This window comes from Oreochromis aureus, linkage group 2 (assembly GCF_013358895.1).
Source record: "Oreochromis aureus strain Israel breed Guangdong linkage group 2, ZZ_aureus, whole genome shotgun sequence".
NCBI lineage: Eukaryota > Metazoa > Chordata > Actinopteri > Cichliformes > Cichlidae > Oreochromis > Oreochromis aureus.
In genome coordinates, this window is record NC_052943.1 from 16,541,167 (window position 1) to 16,564,098 (window position 22,932).

General features: G+C 40.5%; 1 protein-coding gene across 3 annotated transcripts; it reads left to right on the forward strand.

Annotated features, from left to right (window-relative positions):
• The first annotated feature begins 399 nt into the window (after positions 1-399).
• Positions 400-22,904, forward strand: mcf2a (MCF.2 cell line derived transforming sequence a). 3 transcript variants are annotated; one of them, XM_039619759.1, is made up of 30 exons: positions 400-812; positions 7,027-7,095; positions 7,176-7,290; positions 7,676-7,766; positions 9,242-9,361; positions 9,746-9,862; positions 10,222-10,371; positions 10,476-10,591; positions 10,772-10,886; positions 10,993-11,112; positions 11,378-11,569; positions 11,653-11,844; positions 12,016-12,187; positions 13,277-13,353; positions 13,521-13,606; positions 13,751-13,817; positions 14,009-14,124; positions 14,426-14,495; positions 14,596-14,688; positions 14,931-15,023; positions 15,512-15,637; positions 15,760-15,981; positions 17,307-17,399; positions 17,684-17,762; positions 18,020-18,083; positions 19,329-19,429; positions 19,853-19,965; positions 20,388-20,500; positions 20,629-20,732; positions 20,826-22,904. In XM_039619759.1, the coding sequence occupies exons 1-30, from the start codon at positions 698-700 to the stop codon at positions 20,864-20,866; spliced, it is 3,342 nt and encodes a 1,113-aa protein (XP_039475693.1). In that variant the 5' UTR covers positions 400-697; the 3' UTR covers positions 20,867-22,904. The 3 variants fall into 3 exon arrangements, with proteins under 3 accessions (XP_039475693.1, XP_039475699.1, XP_039475706.1); XM_039619765.1 differs by lacking the exons at positions 20,629-20,732; positions 20,826-22,904 and adding an exon at positions 19,612-19,720 and having other exon boundaries at positions 20,388-20,484; XM_039619772.1 differs by lacking the exons at positions 20,629-20,732; positions 20,826-22,904 and adding an exon at positions 19,615-19,720 and having other exon boundaries at positions 20,388-20,484.
• Positions 22,905-22,932: the final 28 nt, after the last annotated feature.

Here is a 22,932-nt window from a genome sequence, read left to right on the forward strand (position 1 = left end):
TGGCTGAGGGTGTGGAAGATTTTAATTTTTTATCAATGGCGCTATTCTCCTCAGTTTGTGCATCTATATTATAGTGACACTGGAGAAATAGGCATATGAGCATGATAGCCAAGCAGCCCAACACTTCAGGCTACTGTTAGTCAGTGACATGCTGAAGGCTTGGTGTGTGTGAGAGAGCAGAAAAGTTGGGAGGGAGTTGGCACTATATCGGGTCTGGACTCTTGAGCCCTGCGATGCAGAGCTGACGCATTAATGTTCAGAGAGAGGGAGAGTGCAGAGGGGAGAGGGAGGCAGCAGAGTCCAGATGGAGGAGCTCTGTTTGTTTTGAAGTAGCTGACTGCTGCTGAGAGCAGGGCAGGGTGGGGGGGAAACATCGCACTCCCTCGGGGCGACAACGAGACAACATACTAGTGTTTTGTTTGCCTGTGTGGACAGTTCTCCTGTCGTAGCTGTGCTGCTCAGTGTGGAGGCGCTCTATGCTGCTCAAGGTCAGGAAAAGCCAGCGGCAGCTTCGGGGAATTGTCCCATCTGGGTCTTGGGACTCGCGGAGGGAGGTGGGAAAACTTTCCTTGTTTAAATAAATGGCCATGGAGAGCTATGGGGCTGTGAAGAGGATGTGAGGCCCGGGCTACTGTCACTACCTCCCAAAAGTAGCGTCAGTTCTCCTCTGGCTGTTCTCGTGTCAGAGACGAAGGGAATGGGCCCAGCCTCACTGCAGGAGGACAGAGAGCTGAGGAAAGAGTCCAAGGAGGAGATGGAGAGCTACCGCTGCCTTCTACAGGCAGGCTCCCAGCTAGAGAGCACTCTGCAGCGTGAGTACACGTGATGCTGACAGCCCACTTTAGACTTATGGTAACCACCATGAGGCTTTTGAATGTAATCCTCTATCTGCTCTAAAACCAATTCCCTATTATTACATTTCAGATCGGTGCTTTCTGAACAGTGTAGCAGGGGTGCATTTGGTTTGATTTACAGTGTTCATTTGTGACTTCTGAGAACCGTGATGGGAGGTAACAGGAGAGCTGCACTCTCTTGGGTTAGGCATTATTATTGATGTACCATTTCCTGTAGCTCTGCCTCAACAGTGAGCTATTGCAGGGATTATGTTGGCTATTTTTGGCCATCACAGATGGATATTCTTCCATAGTAATGATTTGTAACCTCGATATGCGAGGACTGTGGGTTTTTGGATCAGTGTAGGGGAGTGCAGGAAGCGAAAAACAAGCCATTACTGTCAACTAAATCAAACATAACACGAATAGATTTCTTATAAAGTACATAATGCAGCTGGTAATTTTTCTTGGATGTTTTGTCATGTAGTGAACTACAAGTTCACCCTTAGTTTACTGTTTACAGAGTAGTTTAAAGTTGTTACCCAATTTTAATTACTACACTTGGTGAAGGAAAGGAAAAGATTGGACATAATAAAAACTAAATAAATACTAATAATATCTCCAAACCATAATGCTTTTGCTAGTCATCATTTTGAAGTTGCCTTACAGAAGTGAACTGAAAAAAGAAGTTGAAGGAATGAACATATATAGCACCTGCTGTGACCAGAACACCTTTCTCCAGAGGATCCTGTGGTTATTTCTGGATTTTGGGAGACGAGAGTTATTTGCCTAATTGATGGAACTTTGTCTCCTTATGTCTGCTGTGGCTTAGGTTTCTAGACTGTGGAAATAAAAGACAGCATGGAAAAAGCTATGCTAAGTGCTGTTTAAGTCCAGCAAAGATTGGTGTCCCCTGTATGAAATTTAAACTTTATTCTCTGGGATTGCAATAATCTTCTTATTGTACATTGCCGTACAAAAGTAATCATACATTTATCATTAATGATACATGCTAAAGTGCATTTTTCTTTATTAGGGTTACCCCTAGCATTCCATAAGCAGTTTTGTCTTGCAATCTTCCACCGTACTCTTGACACCAAACTTTATAACTGAGAATACAATAATAATAATAAAATTTCTGTTTCTGAAAATTTCTCTCCCATCGACTGTTTAGAAGCTTTTAGTGCTTAAGTTTTGACTGACATTTCTGATGGGTTGCGTTAATCTCAGCTGACACTCAACACCCTTTTATGGGTTCAACTTCAACTGACACTTGAGCTGCTTTAAGTGCCTCAATTTGGAATGTCTCTCCCACACAACTTCATGCAGACATCTATAATTTTATGGCATTTATACCTGCAGAGTCAGAGGCAGCTATGTTCTAGATGCCACAGATTAATAAAATATGAAAGGAAGGCTCATGACACATCATTATCAAATATATCCAGTTATACATATTCTTATATTCAGAATAAATACAGTCACAGTATAACAAATTCTAACAAAATCACTGAAAGTATTTGGTGCAGGTCACATATCCTCAAAGTGAATATTAAAAGCACCAGGACTTCCAATCCGAAGCCTTTTCCTGTGATTCTCCAGGTTCTGCAATTCAGGCCTTTCTGGTTTAAAACCAATCTAGATTGCTTGTATCCCAGCGGGTAGAATACTTTAATACTTAATTTTCTTCTACCCTTTTCTATCAGAATGCAGTCACCCACCAGTCTAATCCCCTTAGCATTTAAAGCTTCATTTAGCGAAATAACTCATGACCTAAAAGCAGTATGAGGCTAGGCCACTCTGTACTGTGAAGCTGTTTGTATCTTTAAGAGGGGATTTCTTGCTCTGAAAGGGATTACATGTGTCTACGTTTTGGGACTCTGTAATATCAGACTACAATATCATCCATGAGAATGCACGTTCTGCATTGAATCAGCCTTTTTATATTTTACTAAGAATTGCTGTTCTGTGTAAATAAACTGGGCAATATGAACAGTTTTTTGGACTTTAATACAAAATCACCAGTGGTACATTTTTTTTCTCTACAGAACATTTTAGTAAGTGTTAAATTGAAAGTCACATTTAAAGAGCTTCAGTAGCTTCAACATATTATTTCTGATATCTTATATTGAAGGGTGTGTTCTCTGCAGGCACCCCTCATTTTGTAGAGATTTATTTTCACTGACATTTTCCTCCGGTAATCATTGTTTAAAAGCATGTGATTCATTATTATAAAAGAATAAATGGAAAAGAACAGTGGCGGCGACTGCTTTATGTAGGAGTGGTATGAAATCAACACTGATTTCATCTGTTTGGACAATAGAGATAAGCTCCCCTGCCTTCAGCTCTGCAAGCAGACTCAGAGGATTGGTCTTAGTCTAGATCTTTTGACTGGTAACAAATCTCTGCTTCTCAGCACACTGGCAAACAGTCCTCCTTCTCTGTGACTAAGAACAGAAGAGCAAACAGAGGTTATTTGACTTTCACCCGAATGTCACCTGGAAAGGTCATGACGCAAGCTAAAAGAGAATCAGTGTTTCCTCAGAGGAATAACTTCGGTAAAGCACACAAAGATTTACCTATTTATAAATTTCGTCATAGTTGTTATGGTACATAATGATTAGTGCTTTATATTTTCCACATTTTCCTGAGTGGTGTACAGTGAGGCACAAGGACTGATTGAAGGACTACAGGGCATTTTATTTGGCAGTGTTCTTAAATGCTTTCAGTCACGAGATAGGCTGGTAATCTTGCAGGGTGAGGGCGAGGGGGGGCAAGTGCAGTGTTTCCACAAACTGGCACGTTTATTAAACACACTGCAGTTTGCAGCCCAGGCTACGTCTCCTTTGATCAAATAAAGCTGAGGTCTGCAGTGTGTACACTTGTGTACTCTGGACATGTTAGGGTGACAATAAAATTGCTTATGGCTCGCTAATTTCTAATAGCTTACATTAAACCTTTTACACATTTGCATCATTTAATGCATCATGCACTCCTCTACATTCTTCCTGCTCACACAGTTTTATATCCACGTATGCTGCATTAACCTGGTGGAAAATGTGCTTTATCGTGAATTTACATTATATAAGATCTACTCATTTAAGACCTGTCCTAACCTTCTGAGTGTGTTGTGGCATCAGATAAAGATCATTATATAACTATTGCAGTGTGGCGGTAATTTCATCCTGAATCTACGTGTGCACAGTCCAATCACTGGTCCTGCAGGGGCCGGCTTGGCTTATCTCTTCTCTATTACAGAAACACATCAAATATTCAGCAGGTAGAAGTAGAGCTCATTACTTGCTCCCTGACAGCCTGACGGGCACTGTTACTGCAGTCGACTCATGGAAAATAACACCTTCTTTACTCTTCCTCTCTTTGGTTTGCCTTCTCTAATCTTTTTCTGGATGGATTTTTCTCTCTCGCTGCTTCAATTAATTTTTAATGTCTCTGTTCATTGTAGATGAGCACACAGTGACCTTTAGTATTGCTTTAACAAATAACCACCTTTTATAATGTGAGTAATATTCCTGGATGCAGTGTTGTCATGACTTGGAGTGAAAGCCAGGAAGCTTTATTTGGTGATGCTGCTTATTTTTCCCCCATTAAGCTTCAGTATAAATGAGATTATCCACTAGATCCACTGGATGTTGTGTAAAAGAAAAGTGAGCATATGTTAGCATTCACAACACAACAATGACTCACTGACTGTGTGTTTGCCTCCTGGACATATGGCTGACTAGAACACTAATGACACTAAGCATAAAATATGCAGGCAGTCTTAAAAGTACCTCAATATCACTTCAGATGCTGTAATTTCACCTCACGAGATGGCTTCAGATGTAGGCTTTACATCTAACCACAGAAAGGCAGCTACTGAAAGTTCATGACCATGGATTGTACATGCTGATGTTTAATAATTCATCAGCAAAATTCCAAGTAGACCGAGGCTGGTCAGGTTTCAGTGAGCCATTCTTTTCTTCCTTGATGTAAAGGTGATTGTGTTAGTTACTGTCTCTATAAACAGTAACTCATAGTTAACTTATTTTGGTGTGATTAGCAGAGATGGGCAGTAACGCGTTACAAGTAACGCGTTACTGTAATCTGATTACTTTTTTCAAGTAACGAGTAATGTAAGGGATTACTATTGCAAAAACGGTAATTAGATTACCGTTACTTTCACGTAGGAACGCTGCGTTACTGCGTTACTAAAACCGTGATTTTTTGCGAGAATGTCTCATGACAGTGACATAAGCGAGTGCGACGTTCGTGACAACAGCTGTGTGCAGATCATAATATATCAAGCGAGAGAGTATGAGCGTGCAGCGTTCAAAGCGTGGAAGTACTGACCTTATTTTGAGTTTGATTCCATAAAAGTGACAAAAACATTAGTGTCCATTGTGCGTGGAAGAAAACTTCTTTTACAGCGAAAAAACCCTAAACTTCCAAGCAAGCACCGAGTGCGCTACGACTGTAATGGGAAATTCACAGAGAAACTCGCGGATTCTTCCACTGACCGCTGCGGCACACCTGCACCAGGGTAAACCTCCGCCTAACCCAGTCCTGCTTTACAGGTGAAAATAGAGCAACAGGACCGCTAGTCTTTGATTTTATTTATTTTCTGCTGTGTTTTACTTTCATCTATTTGAAAGAGTGAGTGTAAACACAAAAAAATATTTTATTTTATATGCTGGAATGTGCAGAAAATAGGTTTAATTGTTAAACAAATTTCTTCCAGTCAGAGAATGTTGCACATTTAAAGTTTAAAGTTTTAAAAAGAGACGTTTCCATTTGATTACATTTTGTATGATGGATTATGCAGAAAAAGTAGAATTGGGCTGAAAGATCTATCGCTTTATCACCTATTCAGGTTGTAAATCGTGTTTTTAAAAAGTAACTAAGTAACTAAGTAATTGATTACTTTTGAAAATAAGTAATCAGTAAAGTAACGGGATTACTTTTTTGGGGAAGTAATCAGTAATTAGTAACTGATTACTTTTTTCAAGTAACTTGACCAACACTGGTGATTAGGAACATAGTTTGTTGGCCTCTGCACACCACCACGGTGGATTTAAAATAAGACAATCCAGATGTGATTGATGTGCAGACTTTCAGCTTGAATTCAAAGAGCTGAACAAAAGTATAGCAGTAACTGTTTAACTGTGACCTTCATTTTCAGAGTAAAAAGTAATTGGAAATTTGACTGACAGTTTTATGGTGAAATGAGACCTATTTTCTTGTTTGTTTGTTTTTTAAATGACAGTGAAGCAGGAATAATATCTGAACCTTATTCAGCGTGTTGAATTTGTATTTTACAGCTTTACACGGTAATTGTAAATATGAGGCCAAAAAGACATGAATGCATGATCACAGAATTATTTCCATGTTCAAAATACATGACTTCATAAAATCAAACAAAGTCAAGAACACTCTTGAGGAGTAAGAAGTATTCTTGTCAAAGTGTACAATCAAGAGGCACCTTCATGGATGAAAATACAAAGCGCCTACAACCAGGTGCAAACCACTTGTTACGGGAAGTTCAGATTAGACTTTGGCACAAAATATCTGAAAGAGTCTGCAAGTTCATTAAAAAATAGCTTTGAACAGATGACTCTACGGCGCACTTTGTCTCACAGTGATGGGAAGAGAAAAGTATGGAGGAGAGAAACAGCTCATGAAAAAAAAAGTATTCTACACTGACCAAATCAGTCACCTGATCTCAACCCAATAGAACATGCGTTTCAGTTATTAGAATAAAACACTGATCATAGAAAGACCCACAAACAAGTGGGAGCTGAAGGTGGCTGCAGTAAAGGCTACAAAAGATTTTCAGTATTAAAAACAATCCTTAACAATCCAATCAAGCTGAGCCTCTGAAAATGGGAGACTATGTGTAAAAATGGCTGTAATCCCTTAACAGTTTATAAAATTTTTGTTTAAAATTAAAGTTAAAAGTCTGCACTTCAATCACGGGTTGATTTCCACTGTGGTATTATACAGGAAAAAACACAAAAAATTATGCAGCTAACTTAATTTTAATTTAGATACATACAAAACGGGTGTTCTAAGGATAAAGCACAAAACAAATCCATGCTTTATTTTGTTGGGGTTTTTTTTACATTTACGTGACTACTTGTTTATATTTTTGCACTACTTTCCTAAAAGCTTAGATTTTTTTTTAACCTTCTTGCAGAGGTGACTGTGCCTGTGAGCATGAAGGAAGTGGGAGGCTATATAGAGAAACAGGTAGCATACCTGTCAGGTGAGTTTTTGTTTAACCATTTCCTTACTGTTACGTATCTTGTGTCTTTGAAAGATAGCGATTGCTTTTGTGCTTCCCAGGGGGCCGTGGGGAAGACTCCAGCGTTATCATCACTCTCCCAGAATGCTCAGCTTTCAGTGACATTCCAGAGGAAGCCCTAGCCAAAGTTTTTACCTACCTCACTCTCATCCCTCGGTGTGTTCTCTCTCGATTTTTATGACTCTCTCACTCACTGCAGTGCACCAAAACCTCAGTTGCTTGTATTCTGAGCACAGCTGAACCGGCCTTTAGCGCTCATCATCTCAGGGTCAAATGCCCTTTCTGGTGTCCTCTAAGCGTCATTCTCTCAAGAGATTAAGGGAGCTTAAATCGGATTATAGGTCTTTCTTTCCCCTCACACATGATTTTGATTTATGTTAGTATAAACATTTTTAGATAATATGGAATAATATGGATAATATGGAATTACAGTACCAAATATTTGCTTGTTTATGTTTGCTTATTTTGTATCTATGTGCTCTAAAACAATAAATGCCCAATCATTGCACAGACTTATACAAATGCCTATTACTGCTTGCAGAACAAGGCAACCTGGAGTCAAATTTATCATTATTTTAGACCGAAGGCTGGACACTTGGGCATCTATCAAAACGGCACTTGCCAGGATAGCAGTAAGTTCCGTATATTTTATTTCATAAAAACTGTTTCTAACTTAATCGATGTTGTATGTACAGAACAAATACATTATTTATCTTCACTTGTAAGCTGCAACGTATCTGTGCCCAGAGGCTACTATTTAATTTATGAGTTGGTCTCCCTGGTACTGAAACCGTGAACAATACCTGAATAGCACTATTAAAGCAATATTTTTTTCATTATAGTAATTTATTAATTTTTTTCTTATGTTTTTGCGAGTAGTGCATAGTTTGCAGAGGACCCCAAAGGTCCGGTCTGTATCGAGTGTCCCGTCGCATAGGGCTGCAAATCTGTGAGTAAGCAAAAACTGAGTGATGACGCGGGATGCTGAGAAGAGGAAGGGATAAGGAAGACGATCGGGAGGGGAGACGTTGCAGTGTGCTGCCACCCTCTGCTGTCTGAGGCAGCAGGCAGCAGCAGTGCTGCGGCTGTGGGCAGGCATCCGGAGGGAGCTGCATACCTCAGCTTGGCACAGATTTTCAGTGATCGGGCGGGCACTTATACTTTGCCGAGATGGCTTCCAATACCATGGCCGATTGCTTTTACCGGCGACGAATGCCGAAGATCCGGAGGAGCCCGGTAATAAACCGCTGGTTTGTTTTAATCCATCGTGTGAAGAGTTAAGTTGAAGTTACTAGGCGGGCAGGGCGAATGCAGCAGGGGCATCAGCTGTGGGTGCTGGCGAGTGTAGCACTGCGGTGCAGAACGCGCTTTGTGCTTAGTCATGCGGTCGGTTGTGTGTGATACCTGAGCGATCCCCTGTGTAGTTTGACTGATGACTTTTTGTAGTGCATGTATCCTGAGGGTAAGAGGTCGATTCGGGACAAGTAAATGTCCCATGCAAATAAAATAAATACATTTATATGCAGAGTTGGCTCCTGCACCACTCGAAGCTGCATAATCTAAACGATGTAAAGTACTTTGCTATGCCTGAAGATATAAAAATAGACATTTACTTTATTTGCTTGCCCTTTAGGTTTGAATGCAATATGCCTTAGTTACATGTGGCTTTCAGCACATCTTCAGTTAGACTTGACTAGAGATGCAGAATGCTTTTGAAATGCAGCCCTTATATTTGAGGTCAAATGCACAGATCCTGAGCAGAAATCCCTTCACGCAATGACCTCAAATAACCTGATGATGAAATCCAGAGGCCTGTAAATAGCAGTCTTCACTGACTGAACCTTGAATCCATCAGTCTGACAGTAATTGCTTGAGTGACACACTCTAGCGATTACTGATTACCGTTAACCCCTTTCTCTCCTTCTTCCTCTGCTTATAAGCTTTTTATATTGATGCTGGAAAAGCTCATATGTTTGTTTTTGTCCAGTATAGTGAGGTTAGCTACAAAAGTTTTGATTTATACCGAGTCCTCCTAAATATGCCTCATCATCAATTCTACACTAACCCCTGTTTTTTATTTTATTGTATTTTTTTTATCTACATCAAGGCTTCCTTTCCTGGGAACCTCCACCTGGTCTTGGTGCTCCGACCTACCAGCTTCTTCCACCGTACTGTTACTGATATAGGCTTCCGCTTCAGCCAGGAGGACTTCATGCTCAAAATGCCAGTAAGGCAGCTCCTCCTCAGTTACCAAACATGTGTCCCATCAAAACGAGGTACACCTCATTCTTGTTACAACCTTGAGCTCCATAAGTCACATGTTTTTTGGTGAACACGACCAAGAACCGAGAACTGATTTCAGTATGAACTTTTGACGTAATTATTATTAAATAATTATAGCAACCTCTTATGCATGCCATATGGTTCTAATAATCCCATTAGCCAGAAAGCTACAGACCACACAAACGTGTCAGTAGTTGATCATACCATGTTCAGTATGGCAGACGTATTTGGACATTTTTTCATCTACAAAAACAACCTGTGATATCTTTTAAAACAAGAGTTATAAAGTGAGCATCTGTCAGGTCTCAGTTTCTGTCTGTATCTTTAGGTGGTGATGCTGAGTTCCGTCACAGACCTGCTGCGCTACATTGATGAGAACCAGCTGACGTCAGAGTTTGGAGGCACTCTAGACTACTGTCACAGTGACTGGATTGTTTTGCGGACGGTGAGCTCCAGATTCTAAAGCACAGTCCAGTCAAACAATAAAAATCTATCGTTCTACACTCCCTCTACGACAGAGCTGACATTTTTACAGCAATTCAATATACATTCTGTCCCCTATTCTTCCAAAGTATTCTTGAGTTTTCAAACCTCTCCAGAGTGACATCAGCATGCTCTTAATGTGGCTGTGCTGTCTTGCTTCTTTGCACATGTCACATCAGGGCCCTTTTTTACTGTTAACACTCTATTAAGAACAGTGAGTCAAAGATTCTTCTTTTTTCCTACTCAGATGAATACTACAGTGCAATTAATTGTCTATGCACTTATATTGCTTTGTTTTTGCATTTGCATTTTTCAATACAGGCCATTGAAAGTTTCGCTGTAACAGTCAAAGACATTGCACAGATGCTACAGGGCTTTGGTACTGAGCTGGCAGAGCCGGAGCTGCCTGAAGAGGCGAAAACCATAGAGTGTCTCCTCGAGGTGCACACGGACAAGTACAGAAAACTCAAAGTAAGTACAGAAAACTGATGTTTTCCATTGAGATGCGTTTAGTAATATCAAAACTTTGATGTTAATCTAGTGTTATGTGCTACAATCTTTTCCTCCTTTGGAAGGATGCAATCAGGTCGGTGTCAAAGGAGGGTCGTCATCTTCTCTCCAGCCTGGAGACCACTGTGAAGGAGGATGACTCCCTGTGGGACGTGAAGCTGGACTGGGAGACGGTGCAAAGGTAAATTATGTTCAAGCAACAGTTTCTGTCTTGTAGCTGTTTTAAAAAAGTATATTTCAAAGTAAAATTGTAATCTATACCATCCTTCTTCTAGCCAAAGTGTAAAACTAATGCTTACTGAGCAGTAGCTTTAATAGGAGAAGCAAATGAGATCAAAGGGAATGCACTTCGTGTTTGTAGGCTTCTCGCCCAACTCAGAGACATGGAGTCTGCCTTTGACGGCTTTTTTGAGAAGCATCATCTAAAGCTCCATCAGTATCTCCAGTTGCTCAGATATGAGCAAAGCTTTCAGGAGGTAAGGATGTCATCTACCTGTCTGTCTATGTTTGTGTTTTTGTGACTAATGCCTCTGGAAGCTAACAGAGGTCTGCTTTATAGTTAGTCTTTTCTTTTCTGTTTAGATGGAGTTATGTCTAGAGCATCTCACAGCTCAGGAGAGGGAACTATGCATATCTGCGAACAGTCTGGCTGAAACAGAACAGGCCCTCAAAAGGCTGGACAATCTAGAGTCCAATGCACAGGTCAGTGTTTCTCCAACATTAATTAAAAATGTGCTCCTTTTTGCACTGCTACTATTTAAATTAAAATTCGGTAATTTTAGTGTGTATTTAGAGCACCAAATTTAAACTCAAATTTCCTTTAAATAACTGAACTGTATAATATGTCCGGAGGTACCAGATTTTTGCATATATCTGTATATGTGCATAGTGTTGCCAGAATCGTTCAGTTTTTATAGTACGTCCAATAAAACTGACTCCTTCCTTGGTGTGATTCCCTGTTGATCAGGAGGTGACAGCTCGGGCCCAGATAATCATACTTCATGGACACCAGCTATCAGCTGGTCACCACTATGCCATGGCTCTCATCATGCAACGCTGCAATGAGCTTCGTCACTACTGTGATACACTCACTGCTGCTCTCAAGACCAAACACACTCGTCTTCTGCAAACACACCAGATGCTGCTTTGTCTTGGGCAGGTATTTAGAGATACACATTTATATACAAACATGCAAGCACACTCATATCTCTTGTATGATACGCATGCGCCCTCCCGCTTCAGGCCCAGACTTGGTGTGATGATGCGGCATATCTACTGGCCAATCAGCTAGTAGATAAGTTTCAGTCTAAGGAGGGGGCCCAGGCTGCTCTGAGGGACATTGAGAAGCTCTTGGAAGGGGCTCCGTCTATGCTGAGCTCAGGACTTGACATTGTAACCGCTGAATATGAGGCTGTTATTACACCTCATTTTCAAGTAAGCTAACCAACCCTAATATGTGAAAACAATGTTACAAAACCAACGTATGATGAGAGAAATTATGACCTAATTCAAGCAGTCACATTATCGGATTTTTAAATTAAAATTAAAACTCCTTTGCCTTACATCTCTTCTCTCTCTCTCCCTTTCTTTTTGGCTCTCTGTTAGGCCCAGATTGGGAAAATGTTTGAGAAGCATGCAGCAGTACAGCAGATGATCCAGAATCGACAGGCTTGTCTAAGGAAGCTGGCTGATAAACACGTACGACCGGTCCAACTGGTGGCCCCCAGGCCTGAAAACACACCACGATCCAAGTCTCCGCTCTTCTCTCCAAAACATGGTACAGCACAGGCACACAGATATAAACCAGCTTACTTCAAAAGAAGAATCGTTATTGAAACAGAGAATTTGTCACCATATTTATGAACACAAATGATGACTTCTTTTCTTTTTTTTTTTACACTGGATGAAGTATTACTTGTCCTCAATTAAATGCCCAGATTTGCAGCGTATGGTATAGGCTCACACCTTTGCCTCTCCTCCTTGTTTCTTTCTTTTAGGCACCATGATTCATTGAACAGATGACATGTAACATTATCAGATACATTCACTGTCTAGCAACTAGGTTTTCCTCAATGGCCGTCAGGTTTAGCACACCCCCGTTACAAATGAGCTAGAGCAGGGGTCACAGGTATAATCGGTCCACTGGGAAATGCCTGACTAAGCTATTAGTCATGTTGGTTGCTATACAACCATATGTGGTCCATATACATTAAAGAACTTTTCTTCTCCTGCTATGTCTCACGGGAGGCTGCACAAAGCTAACATTATGCAGCATATCCAACTGACATAGTATGTGTTATCTGGTGTCTGTGTGTAGGCTTTTGTGTTTTTTAAGAATGTGCAACTGTAAAAAGATTATTCTCCATTCATGTCTTTAATGTTTTTTTTTCTGCATAGCAGGAAACCATACTAATGAGAGAAAGAGCGGGAGTGGTTATGAGCCCCTTAGAGGCTTCTTTGATACTCAGTACATCTTTATCTCTTTATGAAAAGAGATAAGTGAAAAAGAGGGTTAGATCTGATCTGATTCATTTTATGTGGTTCAAATATATATTTCGTCCTCACACATGCGCATACCCACATAACTAATGATAACGCTCAGCTGAGCTTCGACTGTTGTGGAGGGATTCAGCTTCAGCTGGGATCACAAATACACTCAGAGGCCTGCTTTAAACCTGTACATGCTGCTTTGGTATCACACCTTAACAGAAAGCAACTTATCACCTGCAAATTATGATTATAGATATGTGGATCACAAATCACTTGTGTATTATTTAGTGTTGATGCTTTAATTAGTCATCTCTTCGGTAATAAAGTGTTTTTGAATCCCACTCTTGATGAGTTGATGGTGATCTTGCTTTCATAGGTGATGGATTGAAGTTCACATTCGATCTTTCTCTGCCTGGGAAAAGAGCGTCAAGAAAGGTCCCCAACTCTCGAAAAGTACGTAACAAATAAAAGTTGAGCTTATTTACTTCCATTTTCTCACCATCTCCAAACTTCATCATTTCATTACTTTTCCTATTTGGCCCAATAAATTGTTAAGTGCATTAACATTTTGTCTAAACCCAAATGGAGGAGTCAGTGCTGTCCATCTGTGGTGTGTGCAGATAGAGGTGATGCACGACTACCAGGAGAGCCGGAGCTGTGTGTCGTACAGTCTGGACGGAGACGACAGCCCAGAGCTCTTGAAGCGGTGAGGAGGAAGCATCCGTCCACCCATCTGTCTGTCATCAGTACTGCTCTTGATGCTGTTTACTTAGCTATTCTCTTTGTTCAGTGCTAATGATGTCCTCTATCTCTTTCTACTCTTGCATGCTTGTATATGTTTGTGTCACAGTCATGTGATGAGGGAGCTCATAGAAACTGAAAGAATCTATGTGGAAGAGCTGCTGTCAGTGTTACTGGTAAGAAATCATACTTTCTTTTAATTTAAAGTAAATATGAGATTCTCCTTGTTAAATACTACTAAATGTGTGTGCTGTATATTTACGATCGTTTGAATTCAGATTGAGTCAAATGATTCTTTGTAATTAATAAGTAATGCTGTTTTCATAAACCATATATTTCTTCTGTCATGTTCCTATAAATAATGCAGGGTTACAGGGCTGAAATGGACAACCCAGCTCTGTCGGGGGTCCTGCCCCCAATACTTCGCAGTAAGAGAGACATTCTCTTTGGAAACATGCCAGAGATTTACAATTTTCACAGCAGGTGAATGATTAAGGACTCATATCACATTTAGACTTGATAAAACATGAAAAAATAAAGACAAGTAATAATGATTAATGAGATCTACACATATATTTGTTCAATTTACTAGCCAAATATGCTGGGAAGCAATAAGTATGTTGTAAAAAGCTGTTTTTATCTATAGTGGTTACTGCAGTGTGAGCTGCAAGCTCATGTTTCAGTTACTGTATGAAGGGTGATTTGTAGGATGGTCTTTCTTAGACCACTTTCTTTGGCTTTTGACATCTAATTTTTGATCTTTTGGACTTTTATGGGAATCCAGAGTTTTCCTTCAGGACCTGGAAGGATGCCTGGAGGCTCCCGAAGGTGTGGGAGCGTGTTTTCTGGAGCGGGTGAGATGATGGGGTTTTTGCAGCTTCTTTATATGTTGATCGTTTGTATATCATTTACAGCCATATTTTAAGACATGTTCCTTTTTTCCTGTCCCTTCAGAAAGAAAGCTTCCAAATGTATGAAAGCTACTGTCAGAATAAACTACGCTCGGAGGCACTGTGGAGACAATTCTCAGATTGCGGCTTCTTTTTGGTTAGTTGACTTTACATCAGGAGATTCTTAAACTGTTTTGACACAATGTAAAAGATTACTTTAAGTGCCCAATTTATTAATTATTTCCGCACAAGCATACAACATAGACCACTGCCGTTCGAAACAATTTTAATACCACCAGTTCAGAATAAATGTGTTTTAAATGGCAGTAAGAATTGAAATGCTATGATGTGTCACTGGCAGCATCGCACCGATTGATGTTTTTTGTCTTGCTTTTGAAGGAGTGTCAAAAAAAGCTGGAGCACAAACTGGGCCTGGATTCCTATCTGTTGAAACCTATCCAGCGCCTCACAAAATACCAGCTGCTGCTGAAGGTTAGAAAGCTAAACCATATTATCCACATGCATAGAAAGTCATTAGAAGTTATTTAAAAGTCAGTCTGTGAAGTGGGATACTTTTATTTCCACAACACTGGCCTTAAATGTTTTCTTCAGATGGTCCAGCACACTTGCTTTATGCAAGCTCACACAGAACTGGCATGTGGGATTATTTTAAATGTGCACTTCACATATCCCAGCATGCAAATACAGCAAACAGCATCTTAATAATCTTTATAATTAGTTTTGTGTTTAGGTATTTGTATAAAAAGATATCATTGAAAATACCTGCTGCCCCAAATGTGCCAATTTGCTGGCATTCATTAACTCTTAGCACAGAATCTGCTGAATAGGCTCAGGTCCAACAACACTAACAGTCTTTACCATCCAAATGCACAGCTTTGTGCCATGTTTGTGTGTGTAAGTTTGCATGCATTTTTGTGTGTGTGTATTTACCTACATGTGCTGTGTTTCTGTATTTTCAGGAGCTGATAAAATATAGCACAGACTGTGAGGGCACCTCTGAACTCCAGGGGGCACTAGCAGCCATGCTGGACCTTCTCAAATCAGTCAATGACTCCATGCACCAGATTGCAATCACAGGATATGAGGTGAAGTACATTTTGACTGATAAGAGTGACAATCTATGAATTGCTACATTATAAATAGCGTAAGCAAAATATATTTGCAACAAAGGTTTATGCATACATCCCCTCCCCTCTACTATACACAGGGTGATATTTGTGAGCTGGGCCGTGTGCTGATGCAGGGATCCTTCAGTGTGTGGATCAGCCATAAAAAGGGCCCCACTCGCATGAAGGAGATGGCTCGTTTCAAGCCAATGCAGCGACACCTCTTCTTGTACGAGAGAGCTCTACTTTTATGCAAGCGAAGGGAGGAGCATGGAGATGGCTGTGACAAGACCCCGTCATACAGCTTCAAGCATTGTCTCAAGGTTTGTCTAATTTTAAGCAATGCAATAGTTTTCTGGAAGAGTGGCCACTACAATTAAGGAAAATCAGTGATCTCTTATGGTTTGATGAGTAGAAATTAGAACATTTTGGTGCACCGAAGGGGTCATGAGAAAATTTCAAATTTCAATTAATCTGACAGCACAACAGTTTTCCAGAGCTTTAACCTTCAGTTTGTGGATGCCACAGTGAACTGTGTTTACATACAGTTATTTCCATGACTGAGTCATGCCTGTTTTTAACACACTGCTGCTTCAGGGCCTAAAGATCGCACGCATCTAATATTGATTTTTGGCCTTATCTGGATCTCTGGAGAGATATATCCAGATTCCCTGAGTCTTTCAATGGTATTATGAACTGTAGATGATCAGATATTCAAAGTTTTTATGATTTTAAATGAAAGGAAATGAAAACTTGTTCCGTGATTTGTAGATTAAGTTTTTACAGTATGGTGAATCTCTGCATTTCTTTACTGCTGAAAAACTCTGCTTCTCTAAGATGCACTTTTTTATCGCCAGTCATATTACTGACCAGTTGCCATGGAACTTGTTTAGTTATTTCAGATGTTTATTTTCAAGAACACTTGCTTTTACAGACTTCGGCTGTCCTCTCCCAACTTTTTTGTGACACTTTGCTGCCATCAAATTCAAAAGGAGCTAGTATTTTGCTTAGTTTGAACATTTGATATGTTTAAATACGTATGTACTACATGCAATACATGGTGTACAGAAGGCAAAATTTATATGAATTTATAGATTTATAAATTACAATCGTGCAATTCCAGGAAACTTAATTTACTGCCGCTATAGAGTCAACTATTTGATGTTTTTATTGTTGGGATCTGAGGATGAAAATAGGAGAAAGTAATTTGAAACTAAGCCAACCTATAGTTTAAAAATTCACAATACTTTGGATACAAATGGTCTGTCCATCACATATAATCTGTTCTTTTGTTTTAATAAAAAGTGATGAAATAGATCTGAAGATGCTGAGTTAATACTACTGTCTTATCGTGAGCTCCCAGCACATGTGCTGCTCACACAACATGTGTGTATTCCTGTAACACTTCTTTTATTGTGTGTTGATTTGTTGAGGTAGTCACAGTTGGTGTCACACTAACAGCTGCAGCTCTTGATTTATTATTGAGGGTGTGGGAAGGAAGAAGTCACACAGCGGAGGTGTGTGTGTGACCGCAAATGTTTGTGTTGCCACGGGACAGATGTGTTAACATGATGTAACGCTGATGTATGATGTGCTGTTTGCCCTGCCAGTCCCAGCGTCGGTGTAAACAGTGTATGTCTCTTGGCAGATGACTGCTGTGGGGATCACAGAAAACGTCAAGGGAGATGTGAAGAAGTTTGAGATCTGGTACAGTGGCAGGGAGGAAGTGTATGTGGTTCAGGTAAGGCAGCATTTTTAAAACATTTCAACTAAAATTGTTACGCAAAATCTGTTGGTTTTGCTCGTATTCAGTCTCAGTTAGCTGGATATATTTGGTTTGGGGATGTTATTCAAACAAAGCAAGATCTATTATTATTTATTTAAAATATCTATTTAAAGTCATCATATTGTTGCACATATTAATTACAAATAAAGAAGAAATGGTAATGTAGCTGGAGAAAAACATGTTCAGATTTTTTAAAATCCAAATGACACTTCTTGTTTAATGTTTGTGTTGTTCTTCAGGCTCCTACAGTGGAGGTGAAGATGGCCTGGCTCAATGAGCTCCGTAGAATCCTGACTAACCAGCAGAAGCTGCTTAGAGGTCTGAGAGCAACTTAAGTTAATATGGGAAAAAAAATTCTCAGCACAAAGGTTCCCTTCAACCTTCAGAGCTTTGAACTGACTCTCATAGCACTCAGAGAGTTCAGATTCAAAGTTCCACAGTTGTGGGGTTAGCCTTTGTGCTCAGTTTCTTCACCCTGCGCTTTTCTTAAAAGAAAGAAATTGATCTAATAGTCAACTTACAGACTTGGCTCATCTCTCCTTATATGCCTATAATATAGTACCTTTTCCTCACAGATGAAGCATATCAACACGGCCACATTGTTGACCATATGCCGCTTTCTCCACCACTCTCTGAGAGGTCAGTGCCTACAGCTGACTATAGAAGGTTATTTACACTGTTGTAAGTGCATGACTGTATGCTGTAGTTGCACAAACACACAAACCTTTGCAAAACACACCCATGTGTAGTCAGTGCTAAAACATTTGCATTTGCTGAGTTTTCACATGTGATCAGAGCTTGAGTGAATGAGACATTTCACACGGCCCTGGTAGGAGGCTGTGTGTGGCGGTGTATGAAAGTGGGCACATGCCCGACTGTGTTCACTGCTGTCTAGTTGCCTATCCCCACTCCTCCCGTCCCCTACCTGCAGGGGCATGCGGCCGTCCAGAAGGGTTCCCAGGGGCTGTCTGCCGGGGCTGGACTTTGTATCGCTGTCAGCTGACGTGTTTCTGTGCCTGCGGTCCCGGAGCCCCCGTCCCCGAAGCCCCCGGCAGCGCCCCCAGCCACGTCCCCGCCACTACCCACAGCGCCACTGACCTGCTGTTAACGCTCAGTGGTAAACAGCCTGGCCCAGCCTGGCTTGATTCACCCTGGCATGACCCTTGTGGCTCGCCTTAAGGATGAAAAACCCCGGGCTGCCGTGTTTGCAAACTGATCGCCAGCTGCACTTACTTTTATAGGCCTCATTCCAGTCCATAATTGATCCCCAAATACTCCTGCTGTGTTGAGAGGCCAGCGTCTCAGCAGTTCCATCATAGCTTTCTAATACAGTTTCTAACACAATCTTATTTCTTGCACCTCAGATTTTCTATTTTGCATGTAATTGTCAGGACAAACAGAAGAAGAGTTTAAGTTTCACTCCATTTTCTTAATTTCTTCATGACAGCCGCTTTTTAAGATGGGCCTCGTTTTTTGAGATCTGACCAAGCATCAGGGAAATTTGCTTTGCTGAAAACTTCTTATTCAGCATCTAATAATAAACTTGTTAAATCTCTACATTTGGATCTTAATAAATCGAGACCAGATCTTTCCTTGTGCCAGTGGTCTGTAAGTACTACTTCCCACCCTTTACAAAGAGGCTTGCAAATGGCTGCTGTGCTCTGTGTTGTATGGCTGGTGCCTAAGTGGCCATTGCTGTATGAGAAACAACAGGAAAGAGTTGTTCTTAACAGACTCACCTGGGGCAGCATTTACTCTTCCCATGTGTTATTACTGTAGAAGTCATATTCTGACCCCAGTGCATGGTTGGGGATAATGTCTGTCCTGAGTGTTTCTGACTCTGTGCACTATTTGGTCTCATGTTGTTTTGTGTTATTTTCCCAGCAAACAGCAGAGGGCATCAGTGAGTTCAGAGGAGACAGAGTCTGGGAGGAGCAGTCCAGACCCCCAGCCCCACTCCCCGAAACACCAGCACAACCGTAGGAGTGAGTAAAATCTCATCGCTGCGCATTTATCTTATAATCAAGTAGATACTTAGTAACTAAATCACTAAAAAAATGAAGGGAATCATTGCAAACTATACCTGCATTGCACACTGTTGTGCCGCTGTTGCTGATTTTCTTCAAAATCGTAAACTAATATAGATATTTAACTTTTCCCCCCTCAGCAGTTCAGGTGTACTTTGATCTGAAGAACCAAGTACATCGAGGATTACAAGGGAAAAAGGTCCATCTACTGAGATTAGCTTTTGATTCCACCTTCTTATTAATTTCCCAGTAAGTGACAAAGGGGTGATTGTGATGTCGATATAGTTACTAAGTATCTACATGGTGCCTTTTAAGATGTGGTATTTGGAAGAATGTGCTTGCTGATGCCTTTGACAAAAAAAAGTCATGTATGTGCCCCAGGCTGGCCAGGAGCTCCTCACTCCGTAGACATCTGCGAGGGTCTGGAGGAGTGGCCTGGAGGTCGCGACCCCTTCCATCCATCTGACACAGAGGAGGAGGTTTTGGTGCAATTGGTGAGACCAACTGCAACTACAGATACTGTATAAACTAAAATTCTCCCAGCTTTTTTTTTTTTTTTTTTTTAACCTCTATTATCTAGTTAAATGCCAAAAAAGGAAAGTTGTCTTATCTCTCTTGGAAATTTTCCCCCACATATTATGAAACATTTCCTATATTGCTTTTGCCTGTAAGTCATCTTTTACTGCAAAATACCCAACCATACTTATCGTACTTCTTAAGACTCTAACACCCCATTACTTTTCCAGATAATTTTGAATCTTATTTTAAATCTATTTTGGGTCTGTTGTGCCTGTTATTAATCGTTCTCTTTAATATTTTCTTCTTCATCGTGCCTTTTTTATGACACACTTTGTAGCACTTGCTTTCAGAAGCGCTGTATAAATAAATCTGCTTGACAGTTTTCCTTCTCTGTTAGTCTCCAGGCAGATACAGGGTTTTGGCTGACTGTCTCCAAAATGGACCAGACAGCATCATCATCAAACGTGGAGACGTCATCCAACTACAATGTGAAGACAACAGGGGGCGCTGGTGAGTTTTCAGCCACTTTCAGCAAACCCTGTTAGTGATCAGCCGAACTACCAACGTGTGAATGGATACAGTTATTTTCCTTCCCTCCTGTAAACACTTTCCTCACAATTCTTCATCCTGGTGGAAAGGCTGGTGAAAAATGTGACTCTGCAACAAGAGGGCTTCTTACCAGCTGCCACCCTGCAGCTGATTATAGGAGGCAGCAGGCGCGAAAACTCCTCCAGACTAGGGGGTAAAGACGAGACCTAGACTTCCATCACACAATAATATTGAGTATTTCTTAACTCTGATTCTCTTCTCTAAAAGTCTGTGTATTTTCTCGTAGACCCAGGAAACCTGAAGGTGAGAAAGCTCAGCTCCCCATAGAGAAGAAAGCACATATTGTGATAATATTTACCTTTGGGTGGGAATGAACAGACAGAAAGCAGACTGAGCCATAGCTGTCTCATAACTGATCCTCCAATGCCGTCTTCTTTCATCAACGGTCAGTCATTGAAAAGACAAACATGGAAATCTACACAACAGTTTTTTTTTCTATGGCTTTGACTGACAATCTCCTAAACCAGAGTTTTCTGACAGTGAAGGTGTGGAGAGGTACCAGCACAAAGACACTGGAGCTGATGAAACCACTTCGGACAATCAACAAGCTACCCCCGGATCTTGTTTGGTCTTCCTCTTTTCTTATTAGTGATAAAAATCTCTTCCCTCTGACGCTCACTGTGCAACACATGCAATCGGGATGCGAGTTTGCCGCTTAAACAATGGGTCATTTCACATCTGTGGACTCTTCAATCCTAATACTTGAGGTTAAAGTAACTTTATGGGTTTGTGTGTGTGTGAGCTCCTGTCTCGGTGCGTGATGAATGGATGCTAACCCAGGATTTGCCTGAAACCTTTCTTAAAACATATACATGCCACCGTGTGCGGTGTCATTTTTAACATTTACTGTATCTCAGCGTTTCATCTTGTCATTGCATTTTTCTTACATTTTGCTCCTTAAGGCGCCCTCTTCTGTACAGTACGGGAGTTACAATGCCAAATTGTGCCATGCCATAATGCCTTTTTTATTCTTGCTCTTGTAGAGTCTCTTGTATACTGTTTGCAAAATCAAATACTCTGTCCTTGCTTTAAACTGACCTCACAAATATTCAATGGGCACTTTAATATGGTGGAAGAATGACGGAAACTAAAAATCCACCTATTGTTTACCGAATGTGTTCATTGCTCGCTGCTTTACCTCTCTTGCTGTGCATTTCCTTGTGTTCTAGATGCTATTTTCTTTGTTTATTCTTCTGTGATGTATGATGAATGTATGATGTGTAAGGGAGGCAGGGGAGACACATACCTCCTGCATGCAGGCAGCGGTTGACGTGTCAAAGATGGTAATGTAAGGCACAGGCAAATATGATGAAGATTGATGGCAGTGTATTCCTCTGTGTGTGCCATAGACAAGTGGGAGGCACATGCCACAGAGCCCTCAAATACTGTCATTTTCATCAGGATCTTTTGGGAGCTGTCTTGTCAAACGCAGCAGAGAAAAAAAGAGACTGAAGCAGAATGAGAGAGAATGATATGCTGTGTGTACTCGGCCATCACAGAGGCAAATTGTTTCTTCGCCAGCATTACAGCTCAGTTAATCTTGGGTTCCCCATTAAAATGGATCATACAGCCAACATGAAATATACCCTCTGTATTGAACACTTAATTAAATATTGATTGCAGACTTATATGAATTTACCACATCAAATTGAGCCCCCGGTCGGAGGGCTGGCTTTGATACGACGCATTTGATATGGAAATGAATCTAGAAAGCAGCAGGGGCCACTGCGCAACATTTCCTGTGTTGTTAATTTATTTATTTTACTGTCAAGTCCCAAATGAAATTACATACCCATATTTTTACAGGAGCTATGCTTGATTCTTGTGCAACATCCCCTTATATTGTGCTATTAGCTTATATAAGAAAAAACACATTGTTTGTTTGTCATTTCAATCCAAAATGCTGCAGAATTTGCACAGATTTCCAGCTCGGGAAGCAAAAATCATGCTTGAGATGTTATGTCTCTTGATGAGCCATATACCCTATGCTTGTTGCTGAACATTTATTTCGATAAAATGCATGGCAACCGAACAATGAGTTGGTTTGTATTATTACAGTCACCGCTCTACACAGGCATTTTTTCTGTACAGCTTTTCTTATGTAAAGAAAGCCAAATGCAAAAGTATTTGCTGCAATAATATGTTTCCTAAGTGATAAAATAATAGTTGTTTTGACACAGTGATATGGTGGCTAACAACTAAGCCCAGTCTTTGTCATTCACCCTGATTTAATCTATTATTTCTGTCTTGTTTCAGTAGCAGCTGGCTTAAATAATAAAACTGCAGAATTTTCTGTTTTTGTTGAGCTTTTGGTCAAATTTAACTTGATGTTT